Genomic DNA, 22,612 nt, shown 5'->3' with positions numbered 1-22,612 from the left:
GTAGTGGTGTGGGGTGCGTGTGTATTACACGCAAATGAACTGCGTATCAAATGCACGCGAAAACTGCGTATCATATGCACGTAAAAACTCATTTTCGCGTATAAATTGCACGATAACACACAATGCATGCTATAGAGACGCATTTACGTGAGAACAGGCTGTAATTTCCCACCCTCCCACTGACCCCTAGAATCTGTTCTTAAAGTCATGTTTGTGACTTTTTGCCAAACCGTTCAGAAGTTATAAACAAAAAGAGCCATTTTATTTTATATCTCCTGACCACTAGGTGACACTGTGAAATTGGTGACACTGTGAAATTGTACAGGTAGCCTCCGGTCATGGTTGTCATTACACAAACCAAGTTTGGTCAGAAGCATTGCTGAGATATAGCCGTCCATTTTGGCGTGCTCTTCGTCGAATTCGTTTGTGTGTTACTCGAGAAAAGTTTGACAAATCAACTTGAATTCCTTAAATGTTTGACTGCATGGTCTGAAGATGATCTGGTTAGATATTTGTGAAAATCAGAGCAACGGCCTAGGAGGAATTTGAAAAAGTAGTTTTTCGGAAAATTCTAAATGGTAATTAGTTATTAACATAAACGTGAGTGCAATTTTGGACAGCTGGTCGCACTAGATGGATTGAGTTAGAGACTCCAAATTTGCTATGGTGACAATTCACACTGTCCTCTATTTGTGTGCCAAATTTTGTTCTATGGGCGGCCGTAGATTTCCAGAGGGGAAGAAGCAGCAGCGGAATAATAAGAACACTAACGATTACAATAGGGGCCTATGCACCATTGATGTTTGGCCCCTAATTACATTTTAAAATTGTCAAAATATTTTACAATATATCTCCTTTACTGTATTTTTTTGTCAGATAAATGCAAACTTGCTGAGCATAAGAGACTTCTTCAAAAACAATATGTCTACATAGTACATCAGATTTCAAAAGGGCAAAATACCCTTTTTTTATTGAAAGTAAATGTAATGTTCGAGATGGATCCAAAAAAAAAAACATGATTAGTTTGCTTTCGACAGGAACCTCTCGTTCTGAGAAGGTAAAGCTGAGCTTGTCTGTCATCCATCTTTTGCTTTCACAAACAGTGTTAAAAGTTTCTCCCACAAGATAAGCTCAGCAGATGTCAATGAAATAATGAACAAAAAAACAAATCACTGAATTGTGGGACAACGGTGTGTAAACACTTTCCAGGCATAGCTCTCATAAATTCCAATGCAGATCCTGCCCGAGGCGCTGCCTTGAACATATAGAGCCATAGAAAGCAGCACTCGGCCCTGTTAGCATCATAAAGAGACCATAAGGTTGGTTGGTTCTCAATGGCGCTTATTTGAATTGCAATAACATGCATTGTGTGAGATTTTGATGTAAACATGTCTCGATGAATAGCAGGGTACTCACTGAAAGATGGCTTTTATGTGAACAGAGGAGTCCCGGTGAAAAGAGACAGATTGACTGAGGCTTGTTTGAAGTGAAGTGGGACAATGTCAATTTCAGGCCCTTTTGAGGGACGAGGAAGGCAGAAAACTGCTGGTTATGTTGAAGGATCTAAGCCGCGATTTGTAAGAAACAAAAAGGAGTGAGATCAATGCTCATCTTGAGACACAAGTCTTCACAAAAACATCCATTTATGTTGGCGGCAGTGCTGCATGTTAGGTCAAATTGTCTCTGGACTCTTTTTTTTATTTTTAACTAAATTACTATTTATATTATATTTTATTGCATTACATTTAATTGCATTACATTTCATTACAGATAGGCCTTGGCAAAACCAAGATAGAAGTGTGCATGGACAAAGCAACCTTTTAAAATCTCTAAAAATTGATTTTCCTATTGGTTATTGTGCAATTTCACTATCAAACAAGGTGCATGGAAATAACAAACCACTATAAAGAATGTAAACCAGCAACACTTTGATACGAGAACTTACATTTCAATTAAAACAATGCGTTTTTGTCCTGATGACGGCATGTAGGTTTAAATAAAGTATTCCCATTAACAAATGCTTGTTGGGAGAAATTAACCTATAGATTAGTTGGGATAGGAGGTTGGAAAAATACTTGTATAACACTTGTAATATTTGTTTGTTTCATTGTACAGATTTAGTTTCTGCTATCATTACAATATTGGTGAGGTAGAAGAAGAAGCCAGATCTTTGAGTCACGTATTATATGTTGTCATACTTTTCTTTAAACCTTTTCCACATCAGATGAGTCACTTCAGTCCGTTCCAGATGAGGCTTGCTCAGACACGTGGCTTTAACACAACTGAGGAGCTTCTGAACACACACACACTCACACACACACACACACACACACACACACACACACACACACACACACACACACACACACACACACACACACACACACACACACACACACACACACATTTCCATAGGCAAAATCCCAGCTCAGAGGCTACAGTAAAGCTGACACACACACACACGCACACGCACACGCACACGCACACGCACACACACACACACACACACACACACACACACACACACACACACACACACACACACACACACACACACACACACACACATTTCCATAGGCAAAATCCCAGCTCAGAGGCTACAGTAAAGCTGACACACACACACACGCACACGCACACGCACACACACACACACACACACACACACACACACACACACACACACACACACACACACACACACACACACACACACACACACACACACACACACACACACACACACACTATATCCCTGAGAGTACAGGCCACTGGAGCTCTGGACGCCCATAACAGGATTCCCCTGCAAATACACTAAACACCCTGCTGAAAAACAATTTCAGCTGTTGTAATATTTTCCTTTTAATGAAGCGCTTTGTGGGAGTGTGTTGGTCAGCTGTGAGCCTGTGCCGCTGTGTGTGGAATTCTACTGCATGTGTGAGAGAGCAGAATTTTGATGCATACTTACAGACATTACATCCTTTTGCCACAATAAACAGAGGACTTATTCAATATTATAGGGCAAAAGATGATTGGTTTGTAACAAACACATGGTCATGCAACATTAACCTATGTGTGGGCCCTATACTATTGAAGGTGAGCATTTGAAAGTCATTATTTGTGGATGTACGAAGTAATTTCCCCTCAAGTTCACACATGTGTCCTTGCAGAGTAATCACAGGTTTAGGTCAGTACATTAACTATGTTCCACTAACTAGATTGCTACCAGAAAAAAAGTTTAGGGTCAGTAAGATTTTTTACAAATGTTTTTGAAGGACAGTTATACTCACCAAGGCTCTATTTGATCAAAAATACATGTATGTACAAGATGTAAAATTCTTACATTTTAAAATAAATGTGTATTTTTTTTTCAGGATTCTTTGATTAATAGTTAATTTATTTGAAATGGATTTTTTTTGTAAAAAATGTGTACACATATATTTTATCTGCATATATATATATATATATATATATATATTATTTTTGCTATTTTGTATCTTGTTGACATTGAGTGTGCCCTTACGTATCCAAATACGTGTGTGTGTGTGTGTGTGTGTGTGTGCGTATACCTGGAATTCCCTACGTGTTTTTGGTCCTCATGAGGAAAACAGCTTGTAAATCATACTAAATGAAGTGTTTTGAAAATCTAAAAATTCTTAAGTTTTGTGTGATGGGTATTTAGTGGTAGGGTTATTGGATTGTATGGTCTGTACAATATAAAAATCATTACGTCCATTGGAAGTCCCCATAAAACATGAAAACGTGTGTGTGTGTGTGTGTGTGTGATAAGCTGTCTGTGTCTGTTGCCATTTGTTGACACAGATGGGATGTGTTTATTTATCTGAGAACGCAGTGACGACTGTGAATCAAGAAATGCTGGTGCACCACTGATTTAGTTTGCTTTTCTCTCTGTCAAGTTCAAGACCGTTGTTTTTGAAGTTTCTGTTGGTAAAATATTGGCTATATCAATATAAATGCTGTTTTCTGATCATTAAACGCAATGTTGATGTTGACTCTTTCTCTCTCTGCAGAAGGAGTGCTCTAACTTCATAAAGGTTCTGCAGCCGTTTAACCAGACGCACTTGTATGTGTGTGGAACAGGATCCTTCCATCCCGTCTGTGCTTATGTGGAAGTGGGCAAACGCCCGGAGGTAAACTCATCACATCAGTTAATCTTTCACAGTTTATCGGCTATTCTATTCTGTCACATTGTTTTGTGACTTTTGATTATTTAGCGGTCACAGATAAGACCATAACATTTATCCTCCCTGTTAGCGAATCACTGAGCAGCCTTTCAAGAAGAGTTTAACAATGAAATGTGAGTGAAATTTGATGAATGTTTCTTTGTGGATTTGCGTAAGATTGATTGTGTGCTTGTTTCTATCCAGGACAACATCTTTCGGCTAGGGTCGTCAAACTTTGAGAATGGCCGTGGAAAGAGTCCCTATGACCCCAAACTGCTGACTGCTTCCATGCTGATCGGTGAGTGTGTGAGGCAATTTGATTTTCTGCTTAAAATTTCAATTTAGTGTAATCCCGTCACATTTGACGGGACATTGAAGTCACATTTGCGACCAAAATTTTATTTAAAGGGTCTTAAAAGGGTTGGTGGATGTATTTTATTCAAACTATAAATTGGAATGATGCGTTCTTCACTTTTAACATGGGTGGTGTAAATAGTCACATGACCCCATTGCCCCTCTGAAAGATGTTTGTGTCAGTTCCATAAAATGAAGCAAGTAATAGGTTACTATGTAAATATATCAATGGTAAAATTTAAGATCAGTGGAACTGATAACACTGAAACACTGATATTGGTATCTGACTGATTCAAGAATATAATTATTTATTTTACTATATTTCTTTACTCTGGACTTATTCCTTAATTTTGTGTTTATTTGTATAATTTATATGAATAATAGTAATAATAATATAAATTATTATAAAGTGTATATATAAAGTTAAAGTTAATATTACTATAATTACAAAATATTATAACAATATATATTTAAAAAATATTTGAATACAAATTATTTTTCCTACTTTACTTCACGTTAATTCACGTTACTTTACTTTAGTGAGGTCCAGGTATGAAACCACATTGGGAAAATCTGGGTTAAAAAATAATAATACCTATAATTTCTGAAATTCATGTATAATTTTCATCTCAACCTGTCCATCAAATTATGTTAATATAAGAGAGAGTCAGAACATGTTTCTCTTCTCAATAGCAGTTCTGTTCTGCTTCATCGAGCTGGTTTATTTAGCTCTCTGAGAAATTAATTAAATGATAAAGAGAATATAAAGAAGATTTGGTTAGTTAGCGACCATGAATATACATCTCTCTCTCTCTCTCTCTCTCTCTCTCTCTCTCTCTCTCTCTCTCTCTCTCTCTCTCTCTCTCTCTCTCTCTCTCTCTCTCTCTCTCTCTCTCTCTCTCTCTCTCTCTCTCTCTCTGTGTGTACCTGGTGTCCACACATACATACACACACACACACACACACACACACACACACACACACACACACACACACACACACACACACACACACACACACACACACACTGTAATCCAGAGTGTGTTTTGCCTTGGTTCATGTGTTCTGAATGGAAACTCAACACCCTTGATTAATGGTCTGTCTTCAAGATGACCAATGCAGACTGTTCCTCTGGTTTAGTGCTCTACCTACAGAGCGTTATACTGTTAAATCTCTCGTCTCAGATTAAAGGTCACTAATGACACACACACACACACAGTCCCATTCTCTCAAGCCATCCCTTAGCGTGAAATTGCCTATGAGTGTTGACTGTCACACCTCTTTGAATCCTCACCTGAGCCGTTATTAAAGTTTACAAAACCCAGATTGAACTAGATCCTCCCGCTCCCGTCTCCTGATATTTTATTCTTGCCATCCACTTTGAACTCACATTAACCCTCCTGAATATGAGTTTTAATTGGCGTTTTTGATCATCAGATGGGGAACTGTATGCTGGGACATCAGCAGACTTCATGGGCCGGGACTTTGCCATTTTCCGAACTTTAGGCAAGCACCATCCAATCAGAACGGAGCAGCACGACTCCAGATGGCTCAATGGTGAGACATGCAAAAAACACATTTACACACAGCACTCATTACTTTTTATATACCGTATTTAAAATGAATGCAAACAAATGCATGTACTTGATACACATGCACTACCGTTAAATAGATTATTTAATATTTTTTGTAAGTTTCCAATGCTCACCAAGGCTGCATTTATTTGAGAAATACAGGAAAAAAGCAGTAATATTGTGAAACATTACAATTTAAACTTAAAAAAAAAAAAACTATTTTAAACAGCATTTTTATAAGTGTTTTATGGTCGGATTGAAAACAAAAACGTGTGAAAGTCTCAGAGTAAATGAAAAATAACTTTTTTTTAACAGCAAAAATAAACTTTATATCTCTATAATATGACTTATTATTTTATATCACAGTGTGGTTTTATTTCTTTTTTTAAAACTTAATTTCATAAAAAATTGCTGTTTTATTTTTACTCTGAGGTCGAATCCAACTTCCATAAAAGTAAATTAAACATAAAAACTTTAAAGGACTGTTTACCTATATACAGGGCATTTATATAATTTGATCACAACATCTTGATAAAAATAATATTTTATGGTCATGTTTTACATTAACTACCCACACAAATGTGCAGTTTTATATGTGAGAGAAACAGAGAATTCTTTAACTAGAAAATCTGGATTTTTAAAACTATCTGCACTATCTGAAAAAAAAAGTGATGTCATGACCTCACAGCTTGTGTGCTAATATGTGTGTTTGTGCAAATCTGATGGAATTAGGATTATATACCAAATAGCGTCATTTCCTCCATACTACTTTTTTTTGTTAACTGAATTAGAGTAAATGAATGCCTTTGCCTCCAGTGAACATGTTTTGCGTCATAGTAGCGTGTGTGTGTGTGTGTGCTGTAGATGTGGTGAGCTGACTGTCTATGTCGCTGTGAGTTAGTGCCACAGTGCTGGTGATGTGAGCTTCTGTGATGTGGCTGTTGGTTCTCTGTGAATAAAGCAATAATCCTGAATACTCATGAAAACAGGCTGTGAAAAGCTGGGGCCCACAAGACTGTAAATAGAGCCTACAGACGTTTAACATCTCACTAACACTCACACACACACACACACACACACACACACACACACACACACACACACACACACACAGAGAGTGCAAAAATATATTTGAAGAGTCAGATTCATTCAACTGTACAGTATAAACAATCAAATTTAAATTGCAATGTGGAAATGTCCATTCTCTTGCTTATTGGTCCATACTAGTTTTAGATAAATTATTTTTTCTGTATTATGTATTTTTATACTTTAGTGTTAATGCGTTGTTTGTTGGCCATCCAGATCCTAGATTTGTCAGCGTGTATCTCATCCCAGAGAGTGACAACCCGGAAGATGACAAGATCTATCTGTTCTTCAGAGAGAACGCCATTGATGGGGAGCAAATTAGCAAAGCCACACACGCCAGAATCGGACAGCTGTGCAAGGTACACAGACTCTTCAAAATAATATATTGTCTGCCTCATTTTGTGATAAGAAGTTACATTAGCTCACAAAAGGAAGTTATTTCAAACACTTGACTTATGTTATGAAGAGAGTTTGGAGTAAAAACATGTTATTAAAGGGATAGTTCACCCCAAAATGAAAATTCTGTCATCATTTACTCAATCTCAAACCTGTATGAATTTCTTTGTTCAGAGGTATAGTTTAAAGTAAGATATTTGGAAGAATGTTTGTAACCAAGCAGATCTCGCCCCTCATTGACTACCATGGTAGGAAAAAAATACAATGGTAGTCAAAAATGTATATCTTAGAAGACTGGAATTATCAGTTTCCTCATTGGAAAAACACCTCTTCCTACATTTTCACAAAACTCCAAAAACACACAGGCCTACAATTCACTGACGTTTCCAGCTAAAATTAACTATATGGCAGTAAACCACCAACTACTTTTATTCCTCTTCATTTTATGATTACAGGGGCAGATTATCTATCAATAAAGACTTATTTTCGTGCGGTTTCATGCGCAATACTATATTATGACCTCAAAACACTTTACCCAAAGTGCATGATTTGCAAGTTAATATGCTTTTGCGATGCGGTGTCCCATAAAACAGGAGTCACATCAATAGAGATCAGAGACTTGTACTGTAAAAGCAAGATAAAATGGCATGCTTTGCTTCAAAACATGGTTGCTTCAGCAAAGGGTTTTTTTTTTTCCCTCACATTTGGTTTAGTTTAGTGACCTTATTTTCAAACCTGATAGAGAATTAACACTCACTGGACATTTCATTTAAGAACTGCTGTGATACGTACAACAACTAACGCAATAAAACGTTGCCATATTTGCCATATTTCATTTGATAAAGCCTAACTTGCTTTAAGCACCACTCACTAGGCACTTCGAAAATATTACGCAAAGTTTTGTCATTTTGCAAAAATGTCATCACAGGCATTTGTTTTTTCCAGTGCCCCTGGGTTGCCCAGATAATAACAAATAGACACAAATAATAGCAAACAGTATGAGTATAGAGAATGAATGCGGCTAGCATAGCTCCGATAATTTGATCTAGGAAGAATCTGATGATTCCCTATTGAAATCTTTGACATTTGACTTTGTTACAGTATCTTGGTGAATTTGAGCACACGTCTTATTCTCAAGAGAATAATGTAAGAGGCAGAAACTGCTTCCTTTTAATTTCATTATCAAGGAAAGATGATTCAAATATTAACAAGATCTCCTATTTGATTTGTCTTTGCTGTGATGATGCATACGCACAAACCTTTTCTCCGTTCCTCTTCTTCTCATCGTGTCGAGACGGGTAGCAGGATGGCCAGAGCCAGTGTTTTTGCATTAGGCTTCATCTCTGCTGTTTTGCGGCCTTGCTTTTTACCCCCCACCGTGAAACTTAAGAGATGCCTAAAATGTCACAGGAGCCGTCAGGCAAGAAAACAAAGACTCCTCTGTGGAGAAAATGTGAGACTTTGGCAGACTCGCTCAGCTCAAGTGCGAGTCTACAGCTTGAAGCGGTAGAAAGGTGTTCTCAATTACAGCTCGCTCGGTATTCCGGTATGACTGGAATCCTCCCTTCACCGGCGCAGACAATTGTCTCATTATGCAGAGTGTATGTTTAGTTTATGCAATGCATTTTCTAGCCCTGCTAATTAGAGCTGATCAATCCAAAGTTAGGGAGACTGTTTATATTGCTCATGTGTTTCAAATGCCGACTGCCAGGTGTTATACAAAAAGATACACTTCAGAATCGATCATCCGTTTATTCGTCAACACCAAAACGTTACACCACACCGTTCGTGCTCGAACAACCACAACAACCGCACTTCCGGGAACTTCATAATATGAGTCCCATTTTTATTCCCGGTAAAGCGTCATGTGAAATATTAAACAATATTCAGCACAGAGGTATAATGTGCATGAACACATTTTTTTTAATGTCTTAAACTTAACATGTCTTAAACTTAACACCAGGTTTTTGGTGTAAAACGTGTGTGTAAATGCACATGCACACACGCCTCATTTTTGTTTTTAAATCAAGCTGCCAAAATGACTTGTTTTGTTCTTGCCCCTCTTTATTATGTAATAGAAGTTAATACATTAGCGCACGGCTGCCTGTTTATTTTTGATTATGTGAATGTTTCAGTAGAATCCTGTAATCAACACTTTCCACAATTAGTTAATAATGGTAGCTGTAATGGTAAAAATCTTGTAAAAGTTTTTAAAATTGTTGAAAAGTATCTAAGAGACACAGGGGCTTTTATTTCTAAATGATGACAGTTTTTGATGTAAAAATCTTGCATTATGAAATGAAATTCATGAACACTTCAATCACATTTTAATAGAAATTGAGATATTTTGCTGATGTTTTAGTCATGTTGATAGTTGCCCCTACTAAGGAAATGTTATGGCCATTTTTGTTTGTGCTCTGGAAATGAATGAACTCACTTTATTTTTGGTAGTCAACTTTAGACATTCTACTAACTACAAGTCATTTTGCAATTACTTGTCAACTAGTCAATAGAGTATTAGTAGATTGTCTACAACAACATGTCAACTAGCTTTAATTAATTTGCAACTACGTCAACTAACTCTCTTTAGAGTATTAAGTATAAGTAGACTGTTGGGGAGCATCACAATAAAGACAGTCTACTAATACTCTAATGACTGGTAGTTGACATGTAATTGCAAAGTTAGGTGACTAAGAAATTGGAGAGATAATGGTATTCTGAAAAATCTACATTATTCTATAAATCTTTAAGCCTTTTTAAATGTTTAAATGCAGTTGCCAAGTAAAAAAATCTGAGTTTGTATTAACAAACGTTCTTTGTTTTATTTTTAAAACTTACACTTATTGGAATTATATGCATCTCTTTGAATTTCCTAATTTGACTTACTTAAATTTGAATTTCAAAACTAGTTCAAGCATCCCTGCTTATAGCATCATGACCTTTTGCATGGACAAGCAACACTCACATTTGACTCAGAAAACAAAAACAAAAAAAAAACATGAAATATGTTTGATACAAGTAGGTTTTAATTTGTTTTTGACAGAACGACTTTGGGGGCCACAGGAGTTTGGTGAACAAATGGACCACCTTCCTGAAGGCCCGTTTAATCTGTTCCGTTCCTGGCCTGAACGGCATCGACACACATTTTGATGAACTACGTAAGTTACCCATGCTATGACAATACCGTCATCCTTTGCTCTTCTGCCCTGCTTCGACGTATTTAGTTGACCACTCATAGTTGCCTACCTGAAATTGTATTTGATCGTTTCCAGAGGATGTTTTTCTCATGAGCTCCAAGGATCCGAAAAACCCTATTATCTATGCTGTATTTACAACATCCAGGTATTAAAACATCCAATTTACACCAAATTCCCATTTCCCACCAAGCATGTCTGCTTATTCTGTCTTTTTATATTCAAAGCTTGATAATTGTGTCTTAAGTCCCTAAAGGTGAACCTGTGACAAAACTCATAATTACTGTTTCTCGGGTTTACAGTAACATCTTTAAGGGCTCAGCGGTATGCATGTACAGTATGGCAGATATCAGGAGGGTGTTTCTGGGCCCGTATGCCCACCGAGATGGACCCAACTACCAATGGGTACCATTTTTGGGTAGAGTGCCGTACCCAAGACCTGGCACGGTAAGACGGCTAATCAGTGCAGATATCTTTGTACAATTTACTTTTCAAATGAAAGTGAATTGCCTGCTTTGATTTTAACACACATTCTCCTGGATGCTGACAGTGCCCCAGCAAAACGTTTGATGGTTTCGAATCAACAAAGGACTTTCCTGACGACGTTATCACATTTGCCAGAAGCCATCCGGCCATGTACAACCCAGTGTTCCCCATCAATAACCGTCCAATCATAATCAAAACTGATGTTGACTACCAGTTCACTCAGATAGTGGTGGACAGGGTAGAGGCAGAGGACGGCCAGTATGATGTCATGTTTATCGGCACTGGTGTGTAGTTTTTTAAATAATGTGATTTATATGATTTTTGTCAGCATGTGCATTATGCAGAACACAAGTTAATCATGTTATTTTTCTTCCATAGACATGGGCACAGTTCTTAAGGTGGTTTCAATTCCTAGAGGAACATGGCATGACCTTGAGGAAGTCCTGTTGGAGGAGATGACTGTGTTCAGAGTGGGTTTATAGAGTCTTTTATACAGATTTATTTCTAATAGGTTTAGTATTAGTATTGTTTTTCTTAGAAAACAATATACTGTACATTCTACGCTGTAGTGTTTTCCCACAACACTCTAAAGGCACCATTTATAGACTTTTATCAATTTTCCCCTTGTTCATACTGAGAAATAATTTGGTGATAAACAATATGAGTACATAAAAAATAACATCTTTTTACAGGAACCAACACCCATTACTGCCATGGAACTCTCCACAAAGCAGGTATGTATTATTAGAACTTCAAACAACTCATCCCTTAATGCAATAAAGGTGGTGAAAGCAGCTCTTTATACGTGGCGGCATTGAACATGATTATATTAGGTAAGACTGAGCAACATAAATGGTTTGATAGGTGAAGTGCAGGGAACAGAGTGAATTTAAAATAGTCTAATACCCTAAACAGGCCTAATACTTTATAGAACACAAGGATAGATAGATAGATAGATAGATAGATAGATAGATAGATAGATAGATAGATAGATAGATAGATAGATAGATAGATAGATAGATAGATAGATAGATAGATAGATAGATAGATAGATAGATAGATAGATAGATAGATAGATAGATAGATAGAGATTGAATGTACAAAATGGGTGATAGATCATGATTTATGCATGGAAACCATTTACTCACATTAAGACCCAATAGGTCAGGTGACCCCCAGAGAGCAGAACTAGCTTCGCATGTGAAGTTTTTGAGTGAATGGGTGTTTTGTAGGAAAATTGCCATGCCACACTGCATTTTGTTGACAGAGGTGATATAGACCAGCCAGATTTATCATGTATCAAAAAACCCCAACACAGCTTTCAGTCTAAGGCTGGGTCACACACACACGTTGCTTGGCTTCAATCTACATTACGCAGAACAGGGTCTGCTGTCACAGTCACTCACCGAACACGGCAACATGAGGTACTGCCATTAGAGGCCACACATACACACACTGTCACACACACACCAGCTGTTTTTTTACACTCAGGACTGCAGCGTGAGCTCTCCTTTAGACGGTGTGAATAATCAAACAGACACTGAGAGGTTATCTGAAGCGATATATAATTAAAAACCTGCGTACAAGCCCAGAGAAAGTTCCCGTATCCTCAGTGAAACAGTCTTTAACTCAGCTATCACACCGGCACAGACCATTAAAAACTTTGCCGTCATTGTTTCAGGGAAGTCTCAATCGCTCTCCTCTATCTTTACAGCAACAACTCTATCTTGGATCCACCATTGGGGTTTCTCAGATGCCTCTGCATCGCTGTGACGTGTACGGGAAGGCCTGCGCCGAGTGCTGTCTGGCACGTGATCCTTACTGTGCCTGGGACGGCTCGCAATGTTCCCGATACTTCCCAACTGCTAAGAGGTACAGTGACGAAAACAGAAACACTACAAAGTTGACCTAAGATGAAAAGATGCTCCTTTCCACTGAGTTTTGTGCTGTTGTTTTTTACAATGAGCATCTGAATTCCTTTCAGATTGCTAATATACTTTTTACCAAAAGCTTTTTTAGTTAACATTTAGTTTAAATTAATACTTTATTTATTTTAAATAAATAAATACTAATTTATTTATTTGAGGTTTTAATAGTTTTATGTGATTTTTGTCTTTTTCATTAGTGTTTTTTTCATTAGTGTTTTTATTTTTATTTCAATTAGTTGGCAAGGAAACATTTCTATTTATTCTCTTTTAATTTTTAAGAAAAAGTTTTTCATCTAATATTTGTATTAATTTATTAAATTAAATTATTTTTTAAATGAATTCAAATTAAATAAATTAACGACAACCATTTTTTAAAAGAGTTTTAAAAATAACAACACGTAGTTGACACAAAAATTAACACCAGAATGACAATTCTGTCATCATTTACTCATATCTCATTTACCCTCATATCATTACAACCTATATGATTGTCTTTCTTCCATGGAACACAAAATGAGATTTTTAGTAATGTCTGAGCTGCATAGTCTATACTGAAAATAAAATATCTTGACTAGGGACTGGCACAAAAACGTACATAAGAAGTACCAAAAAAGTTGTCTGTATGACTTCTGCACTACATTACAAGTCTTCTTAAGCCATATAATAGGTTTGTGGAAGGAACAAACCAATATTATAGTAGTTTCTCAGCAAATACTAACTGTTTCTCTCACAAAGCTATTATATGTCTTAGCGCGCATGTTGCATGCACTACATTTGTGATTCTTACTGTATTTTTGATATAGGACTTTAACAGCAGAATTATTTAATTGATATTTATATACAATTCTATTGATACTGGTTTTCTTTCTTCTTTTTTTCCCTTTTTCTGGGTCAACTTAACATACTTTCCAATTAACCAAATATAGAACATTAGAAGTTTTGAAAGCACTTTTCACAATACATATCACTTCACATTTGACGACTTGAACTTTTTTGAGGTGTCCATCAAAGCCTCATTGGACTTCCCAGCTGTCCATTGTAGAAACTCATCTCCTTTGGGCCGTCAAAAGCAAGCATACCCCCTACTTAATATTTGATCTTCAATTTCCAAAACAAGAACAATACAGGTCTCACATTTACGGTCCATGTCATGTTGCAGTAGCAAGTGATATGTTTGTGGACGAGGTTCTCTGAGAGGTTCTTTGTGCACTACTGGTGCTGAAAATGCCTCACAAATTGCCAGCATTACCGAGTTGCCTCAAAGGTACATTCACCAACAAGACGTCTCAGGACATATATTGCATGATACCTCTTTTCATAAAGGTTAAAGACTAAACAGCACAGAGCTAAAACAGGTTCCATTTCAGACACACTTATGCTCATGTAGAGCTGTGTTTGATTTACTTCGAGCATAACAAAGTGAGAGCTTTTCTGCGAGACAGATGTGTGTGGGAGTGGATATGTGAGTTTCAGTGCGCTCACACTCACCTGACCTCTCTAATTCTCTGCTGTGTGATGTATGCTTGCAGGAGAACGAGGCGTCAGGATATCAGGAACGGAGACCCTCTGACTCAGTGTTCAGATCTGCAACACCACGGTAAATAGCAGCGAATATCAGATCGTGTTTATAATGTGTCCAACAACACACTGTTACTGTAGGTTAACAAATCTAAACCTATACAATCTAGAACTTTATTCTAGGTCTTTACTTGATAACTAGATTTATATACAGTACCGTTTAAAATTTGGGATTAGTAAGATGTAATAATAATATTAATACTTTTATTTACCAAGAATGCATTAAAAGGGGCAGTAAATACATTTATACTGTTACAAAAGGTATCTTTTTCAAACAAATGCTGTTTTCTTGATATTTCTATTCATCAAAAGGATCATATATATATATATATATATATATATATATATATATATATATAGTGTGTATATATATATTAGGGCTGTCAAATGATTAATCGTGATTAATCACATCCAAAATAAAAGTTTGTTTTACATAATATATGTGGGTGCACTGTGTATAATTATTTTATATATATAAATACACACACATGCTTGTATATATTTAAGAAATATTTTCATGTATATAGATTTATAATTTATATTAGGCCTATATATAAATATAAATATTTTATATATAAATAATATTTTTTTCTTAAATATAAATGCATGTGTGTGTATTTATATATATATACAAAATAATTATACACAGTGCACCCACATATATTATGTAAAAAAAACTTTTATTTTGGATGTGATTAATCGTGATACAGTATATATCACGGTTTCCACAAATATATTAAGCAGCATGACTGTTTTCAACATGTATACCAATAATAAGACATTTTTCTTGAACAACAATTCGTATTAGCATACAAGAATGATTTCTGAAGGATCATGTGACACTGAAGACTGGGCAAATTCAGCTTTGCCATCACAGGAATAAATTACATTTTTAAATATATTCAAATTATAAAAACGTTTTTTGTTTTTTTTTGTTATTATTTTAATAATATTTACCAATATTAAATTAACTGTAATTTAAAAAAAAGTTATGTCATATTGCACAGGTTAGTTCCAGTCCTTGATTCTGATTGGTCAATAGGTGTGTTTTATTCACGATAAAACACCGCTATGACGGCTTCACCCAACGGTTCTATCCATCTATGGTTCTATCTATTACACAACACCCCAAGCAACCACTCTAAGCAACGTTAACATATTGATATTGTTCATTGAAGCTTATATATAGAGAGAGAGTATTGTGAGAGATCGAGTAAGCGAGTGTAACGTACGTTAGCACTACCTGCATTTACAGTAGACACAGCATCTTCCTTCAGGTCAGTCCTATATTCGTAATAAAAAATCTGTTTGACTTTGAATGTCCTCTGGATATATTGTCCTTTTAACAGTTAAGGGGTTTTCCATGCCCTAGTCATTTGAGTCTTTCTTCTCGGTGTTCACAAGTTTCACTCCTTTCAATATAAAAGTCTTCTCTACTGACTGACTCACTCATAAAGACAGCCTTTGCTGCCATCTAATGGCGAAATAATGTAACTTCTGTTGCTGTTCACTGTCAGGGACTATTTTTTTTTCCAGCAGAAGGAAGGCTTTTAGTGATTTTACTTCATAGCAGCACAGCCTCTCGTACCTTATTGCTTGCATATTATTGTTTTTACAGTACTTTATAACAAGCCTTGGTGAGCATAAGAGACTTCTTTCAAACACATACAAAAATTGCATAGAACCCAAACTCTTGAGTACTAGCTAGTCATTTAGCAAATTATTTAATACAAAGTGCCAAAACACTTATCCACTTGCACAAGGTCACAATGTTGATGGCTCATGTCTCACTTCTTATGGGGCTCAAACCAACAACCTTCTGTTTGCCAGGCATGCATGACATTTCCCCAACATCATTTGTTGGTTTTGGAATACCATTTCTATCAAACAATAGCCCTAATTATATCCTAGAAAATGATATCCTAAAAAAAACACAAGAAAATCTGATTGGTTGATAAGTATTGTTGGTCCAGGACAAACAAGGATGTTGATCCAAAAACATAGCCTTACTTCTTAACTGTATGTTAAGCATGATAACATGCGAGCTAGAAGGCAGTCAGGGCACATTAACAGGGCGTCATACTTTTAAAATAAAACTCAGGATGCATGTGCGGGGTAAAGAAAATTTTTAAAAAGGCAGAGGAGATAATTGTAACTGTGCATAACAGTATTTTAATAAAAGCCCTGCATACGTGCCGTGCATTCCAGGTTAGTGTTTAATTAAAGCTTTAAAAGAAACAAGGCCTAAAAAGTCAATACCACTACGTTAATGACACAACTGAGAAACGTTTCACAGCTGTTGCAAAAATACAGGCTTTAGAACATGCACTTATACACATCCACGCAGATATATGCTATAGCGTTCAAAAGTTTGGGGTCTGTACGATTTCTGAATGTTTGTAATGTAAACCTTTTGTAACATTATATCTTTACTGTAACTTTTTAACAATGCACTCTTGCTGAATAAAGGTATTCATTTAAAAAAAAATAAAAAAATCTTACAGAGCCCAAACTTTTGAATGGTAGTGTAGATCACGAGGCCACTGGAATCATGGAGACCACACACAGATTTCCTGTGTCGGGAGTTCTGGTCTAACACACCTCATTACAGTGACACCACTAACCCACAGCACGGCACTCTGACATTTGATAGTCCAAACTTAAAATAATGGTAGAAGAAAATTAAAGGCAGAGGAATAGATGCCACTAGAAACAACAAGTGATTTTCTCTCTCTCTCTCTCTCCCTCTCTCTCGGACTCGAAACACACTGAGAGATATAACGCTGTGATACAGACATGCTGGGTGTGACTTTGTTAGTGTGATATAGCATATGGCCTGAACTATCAGTTTGTATTCTCACTGCAGGATGTCCTGTCTCAGAATCAAGATTTCTCACTTCTTTTCTGTGTTTCTGTGTTGTTTCCTCATCTATCTGAGCAGATGAGGCAGATGGCGAGAGAGAATTGCTGGATAGGGTGGTATATGGGGTTGAAAACAGCAGTTCTTTTCTGGAGTGCAGTCCTAAATCCCAGCGAGCCCTTATTTACTGGCAGTTTCAGAGACACGGAGAGGACCGCAAACAAGAGGTATGTTCTGTTGTGTAAACTGTTGAGTCCACAAGTAAAAGCTAAAGTATGAGACCACAAGGAAAAACGCTTCTATTTTCTATTATACATTTTCAGCATAACAATTTAAGTAAAAAGTTGAATTGAAAAATTCCCTCTTTTACTTATGATAGCAGCACAAGCCCGATGATGATCATGATCTCCAGCATGATTTGATAATAATAATAATAATAATAGCATCATGTGCTTTACTGGGAGCAAGAACATCTGATCTTGTGGAAGAGTTCACATGATTAATGTTACAGATGTGCTGGTTTGATTAGTGACCTAAAAATAGAATCTTAAATATGTCTTATTCATGGTTGGTTATTTATTTATTTATTTATTTACCAGCCAAAATATTTGACCAATATTATGCCAAACATATATATTACCAACCAAAACATATGACAAAATGTGTATGTCTGAACAAAGAAAGCACACTAAATCTGACATTTTCAATGTCCAATGTGGTAATAGATCAGACATAAATTTGAGTTTTGCGATGTTAAATAACAGGTCATAATTCATGCAAGCTTCAATCAATCTTACTCAAAATTCCTCAAAATTGTGGAAAAAAAGTATTATACATATATAACATTTTTGTTTATACTTTTGCAATATAAATAAACAAAAGTATAAAAAGAAAATTGTATATATATATATATAAATTACATATAAAAAATACTTTTTATACTTTTTTATTCTTTTAACTTTTATAATTTTATTTTTAACACATAAAAACAATGATATTAGACTAGAAAATTGAATCACTTTGGTGTATGGGGTGAATACAGCCAAAAATGCTGACACTGTTGTTGTCAATAATGTTTACAGTAGCCTACTCAGCATGTGATTTGATCCATATGTCTGTGTGTGTGTGTTTAAAAAAAAAAATTTTTTTTAGATAAAGTCCGATGAGCGGGTGTTGGGCGCAGAACAGGGTCTGTTGATCCGAACCCTCCATCAGAAGGACTCGGGTGTGTATTACTGCCACGCTGTCGAGCACGGCTTCATCCAGACCCTCCTTCGCCTCACCCTCAACGTCATTCCCTCAGAACACCTGGACGATCTCCTGCACCAAGACACGCCGGACAGCAACGACCCGGCCAACGGCAAGATGTGGTACCGCGACTTCCTCTCCCTCATCAACCCGCCGAGTCCGAACAGCGTCGACCAGCTCTGCGAACAGGTTTGGAAGAGAGAACGGAAACAGCGCAGGCAGAAAGCTAATCTGATGCACGGCAGCCAATCACACTCTAGCCAGCTCCTCCACTCCAGCCAATCACACGCCAGTAAGTGGAAGCTGCTACAGGAAAACAAGAAAGGACGCAACCGCAGGACCCACGAGATGCAGCGGGTACCCCGCAGTGTGTGACCTGGACGATGCGGAAATCCAACAGACTTCTACTGTTCCACAGACATAACGCTGAGACTGAAGACAGGAAGGGCGGAATTCCGTTTCCTGTATTGTGTGTGCGAGAGAGATTTACTTGTGAACCAGAGCACATCTTCATTCACGCCTACAGTACGTATTGAGACTCAAACCCTGAGAGGATGTAATGTGATGCTAACAGATACTGAACTACCTGTAAATATGACACAAATATACTGTGAGACAGGTTTCAGTCTGTATAAAAAACCTGTTTCATTTTATGAGGGACAAAACATGAATGCTGAAAGACCACTGTTTAACCTCCATTTAGCTAAAGCACAATCCCAGTGCATTCTGGGCAATGAACTTGTCAGTAATATTATGTGTATAGAGTGTGTTGACCTTAACATACAGTATACTGTATATCTTTGTATCAGAAAATGTAGGCCCTTCTGTTTATGTACATGTACATATCTATTAATTAAGGTATTGCTTCGTTATGGTTTCTTCTTCTTTCCCCCCCCCTGTTTTCTATCTATTTTCATCTGCTGCAAAAGCAATGCCTCAGCAAATCCATTAATGGGGCGGTGTTGTTCCTCTGAATAAGCTCTTCCTGACAAGAAAAACAACAAAAAAATCTTTTCTGCTATTTTTTTAGATTAATATTTAATTTTGTACTGTGCCAGAGTATATCTAAAATATTACATAATAGTTTTATTTTATTATTTGTTGTCCTCATTGTAAACCACTGCATTGTGAGGGTACACAAACCCTCTTCACTAACCTTTTCTCCTCAGTTAAGTTATTTGTTGACTTGATTTCATCTATGTTCACATTCACGTTTATATAAAACCATTGTGGTCGAGGATGTGAAATATCGTGGCGTTTATTACGAAGTACTGCCATTAAGATAATTTTTGTCATGTTTGTTGCACATATTTTGGAAATATTGGTTTTCACTACATTTACAAAAGACAAACACAAATAATTTACGAAAGACCAATCCACACTACCGCTATGGAGAGTATATAGGATGTGCTTTCAGCTGAAGAATAATTCTTTTGATTGCATAACTGTATTATTATTTTTTATTGATGGCCTTTGTAACCAACCGCTAAAGAAATACAGGTTCTAGTGTTTAGATTTTTTCTTTTTATGTGACACTCAAGCCCATATTTGAAGTCAACATGGTCACTATGTCCACGACCCATTTTGCTACTATAATGTGACATTTCTGAATGGAACAGCATATTTTTTTATGAATTTTATTCCCAGGGAATTCATTGAATTATGAAAAGTAGGTGTTCCCTACTATATATATAATATATACTGTAGTCCATAAGATATTCCAAGAAAAAATAAAACATTTGTTTTTGTAAACTCTCATCAAAACTTGACATTTATTAATGTGTCAAAAGCATAAGACTGAACCAATGGGTGGCACCATTTTTTCAATCCGCCTCACTTTAGGATTTAAATAAAAAAATTGTAATGTTGTTCAAATAAGTCTCTAATAAATTATATTTTAATTTAAGTATGAATTACATATTGTGTAGGCTATGTATCTATGCATGTATATGTATATTATTAAAATATGATGTATTTATTAGACTTTATTTGAGACATATATAATATATATATATGCATGCCTTAGAGATGCATTTTGATGAGAGATAACACTTTTTTTTTTCTTTGGAACAATTTATGGACTGATTAAGATTAAGTAAATCGTAAGTAAATAGTTGATTTTGATTTTATGTTGACTTTAAATATGAAAGGGCCAGGGAGGACAAATGTACAACTGTTAGATAATATACTGCGTCTGTCCCTCAGCTGAGGAAAGGACAGCTGTGTTCCTAAAACTGCTGGGATCAAAGACAGAACACAGCATGGGACAAGGCTCCTGGACTCCTTGAGAAGTCCTACTTTCACATCTCACTGAATTAGTTTTAGCAAGACGTTTTTGTTGAGGCCATGCGCGCAGCACACATGTATCTGAATGTAGCTGTGAACTTCTAGACTATGAAAAAATGGTCCAAAATATATGCCACTGTGTACAAACTGCATGTGAATTTACAGCACCACTCACTTCTATACTCGTTTACAGTGGCTGTTCTTGTTAATGAGTGATTTGTCTGGCGTTGGATTCCAGGTGGTGCTTAAAAATATTCTGCTATTCATGACAGATGGTGTTATCGACAGGCATAACTTCTGCCTGATAAACTCTCTCCCATTGTAGCTAAATATATAACCAACAGGAAACCGCTGTAAACTAAAGGATTTCAAACGCAAAACTTAAAAGTATGAACTCGATTGGTCAGCTCTGTTTGGATGGACCTTGGGCAGAAACGGACACCGGCCTTGCTTAGACTTTCGCAGAGACTTTCTTGAACTGGAAATGGGGGACAAAGACATAAAAATGCTGCTGTAAATTATTCATTTCTGGCATGCATTCTGCTGTTGAAATAAATGTCTCTTCTAAAGAACCTGTTTTAGAGGGGTGGACAGCTGGATGAGTTTGTGTTTCTGATTGCCTTGGCAGTGCTGTTATGTTCTAGGTCCTCTGACCGCTGCACCTGGGCCCAGGGAAAATTTCTCCCTGTCTTATGTTATTTGTCTTTCCTCATGCTGGAGTTCAGTGGGTTCTCAACCATGAAACTTATAATACTGCTGAGAAAAGCAAAATGCTCAGTGTGAAATTACTGACACACTAACTGACACATAATAATCTATCCATCTACCCATCCATCCATCCATCCATCCATCCGTCTGTCTATCCATCTGTCTGCCTGTCTGTCTGTCTGTCTGTCTGTCTGTCTGTCTAAATAAGATGTGTATAATACAAGTAAAATAAATAAATACATACATATTCATACATACATACATAGCCTACATACATGTTCATGTTAAGTCTAGGAGAGAATTAATAATTACTTGTTTGTTGGAACCTACATTGGAAAGTATAATAAAATAAGATGTGGAAAGCTTATTAGAAAATGTACCTATATTGATATTTAAATGAAACCACAATAAAAAAGCGCACGAAAAAAAAAAGGCAAATTGAATGCGTATCCTTCCGTATTAATAACCAATCATCATCAGAAATAACATTTCGTACCAATCATCTTTTATTACCCTGCCTGTTCATGGCGCACGCACGCTACAAGAGCACAGAGGAAAGATTGTTGCTCAAATATCGATGATAACCCAAAATGTTGGATGACAACAAGTGAAAAATCGAATGACAGGTTCTTTGTCATAACGAAGGAGTGAGGATGGTGGTTATCTACACAGATAAGTAGAAGTTAGATGGAATGGGGCCCTCCATTCGGAATGTTTGTGTTTGCAATAGGCT

General features: G+C 36.5%; 1 protein-coding gene across 1 annotated transcript in view; it reads left to right on the top strand.

The window, feature by feature from the left end:
• sema3ab (sema domain, immunoglobulin domain (Ig), short basic domain, secreted, (semaphorin) 3Ab) overlaps positions 1–19,478 on the top strand; it is a 31,611-nt gene extending 12,133 nt beyond the window's left edge. The window contains 14 exon segments of the mRNA XM_056261395.1: positions 4,029–4,148; positions 4,386–4,479; positions 5,973–6,092; positions 7,412–7,554; positions 10,635–10,749; positions 10,864–10,933; positions 11,088–11,232; positions 11,336–11,555; positions 11,650–11,741; positions 11,964–12,005; positions 12,986–13,143; positions 14,729–14,796; positions 17,719–17,864; positions 18,790–19,478. Of these exon segments, the coding sequence (XP_056117370.1) occupies positions 4,029–4,148; positions 4,386–4,479; positions 5,973–6,092; positions 7,412–7,554; positions 10,635–10,749; positions 10,864–10,933; positions 11,088–11,232; positions 11,336–11,555; positions 11,650–11,741; positions 11,964–12,005; positions 12,986–13,143; positions 14,729–14,796; positions 17,719–17,864; positions 18,790–19,260 (2,004 nt within the window). The 3' untranslated portion in view covers positions 19,261–19,478.
• Positions 19,479–22,612: the final 3,134 nt, after the last annotated feature.

This window comes from Rhinichthys klamathensis, unplaced genomic scaffold (genome assembly GCF_029890125.1).
Source record: "Rhinichthys klamathensis goyatoka isolate OS25496 unplaced genomic scaffold, OSU_Roscu_1.1 h1tg000181l_1, whole genome shotgun sequence".
NCBI lineage: Eukaryota > Metazoa > Chordata > Actinopteri > Cypriniformes > Leuciscidae > Rhinichthys > Rhinichthys klamathensis.
The sequence above is the reverse complement of the archived record's forward strand: the minus strand, read 5'-3'. Positions and strand labels throughout refer to the sequence as shown.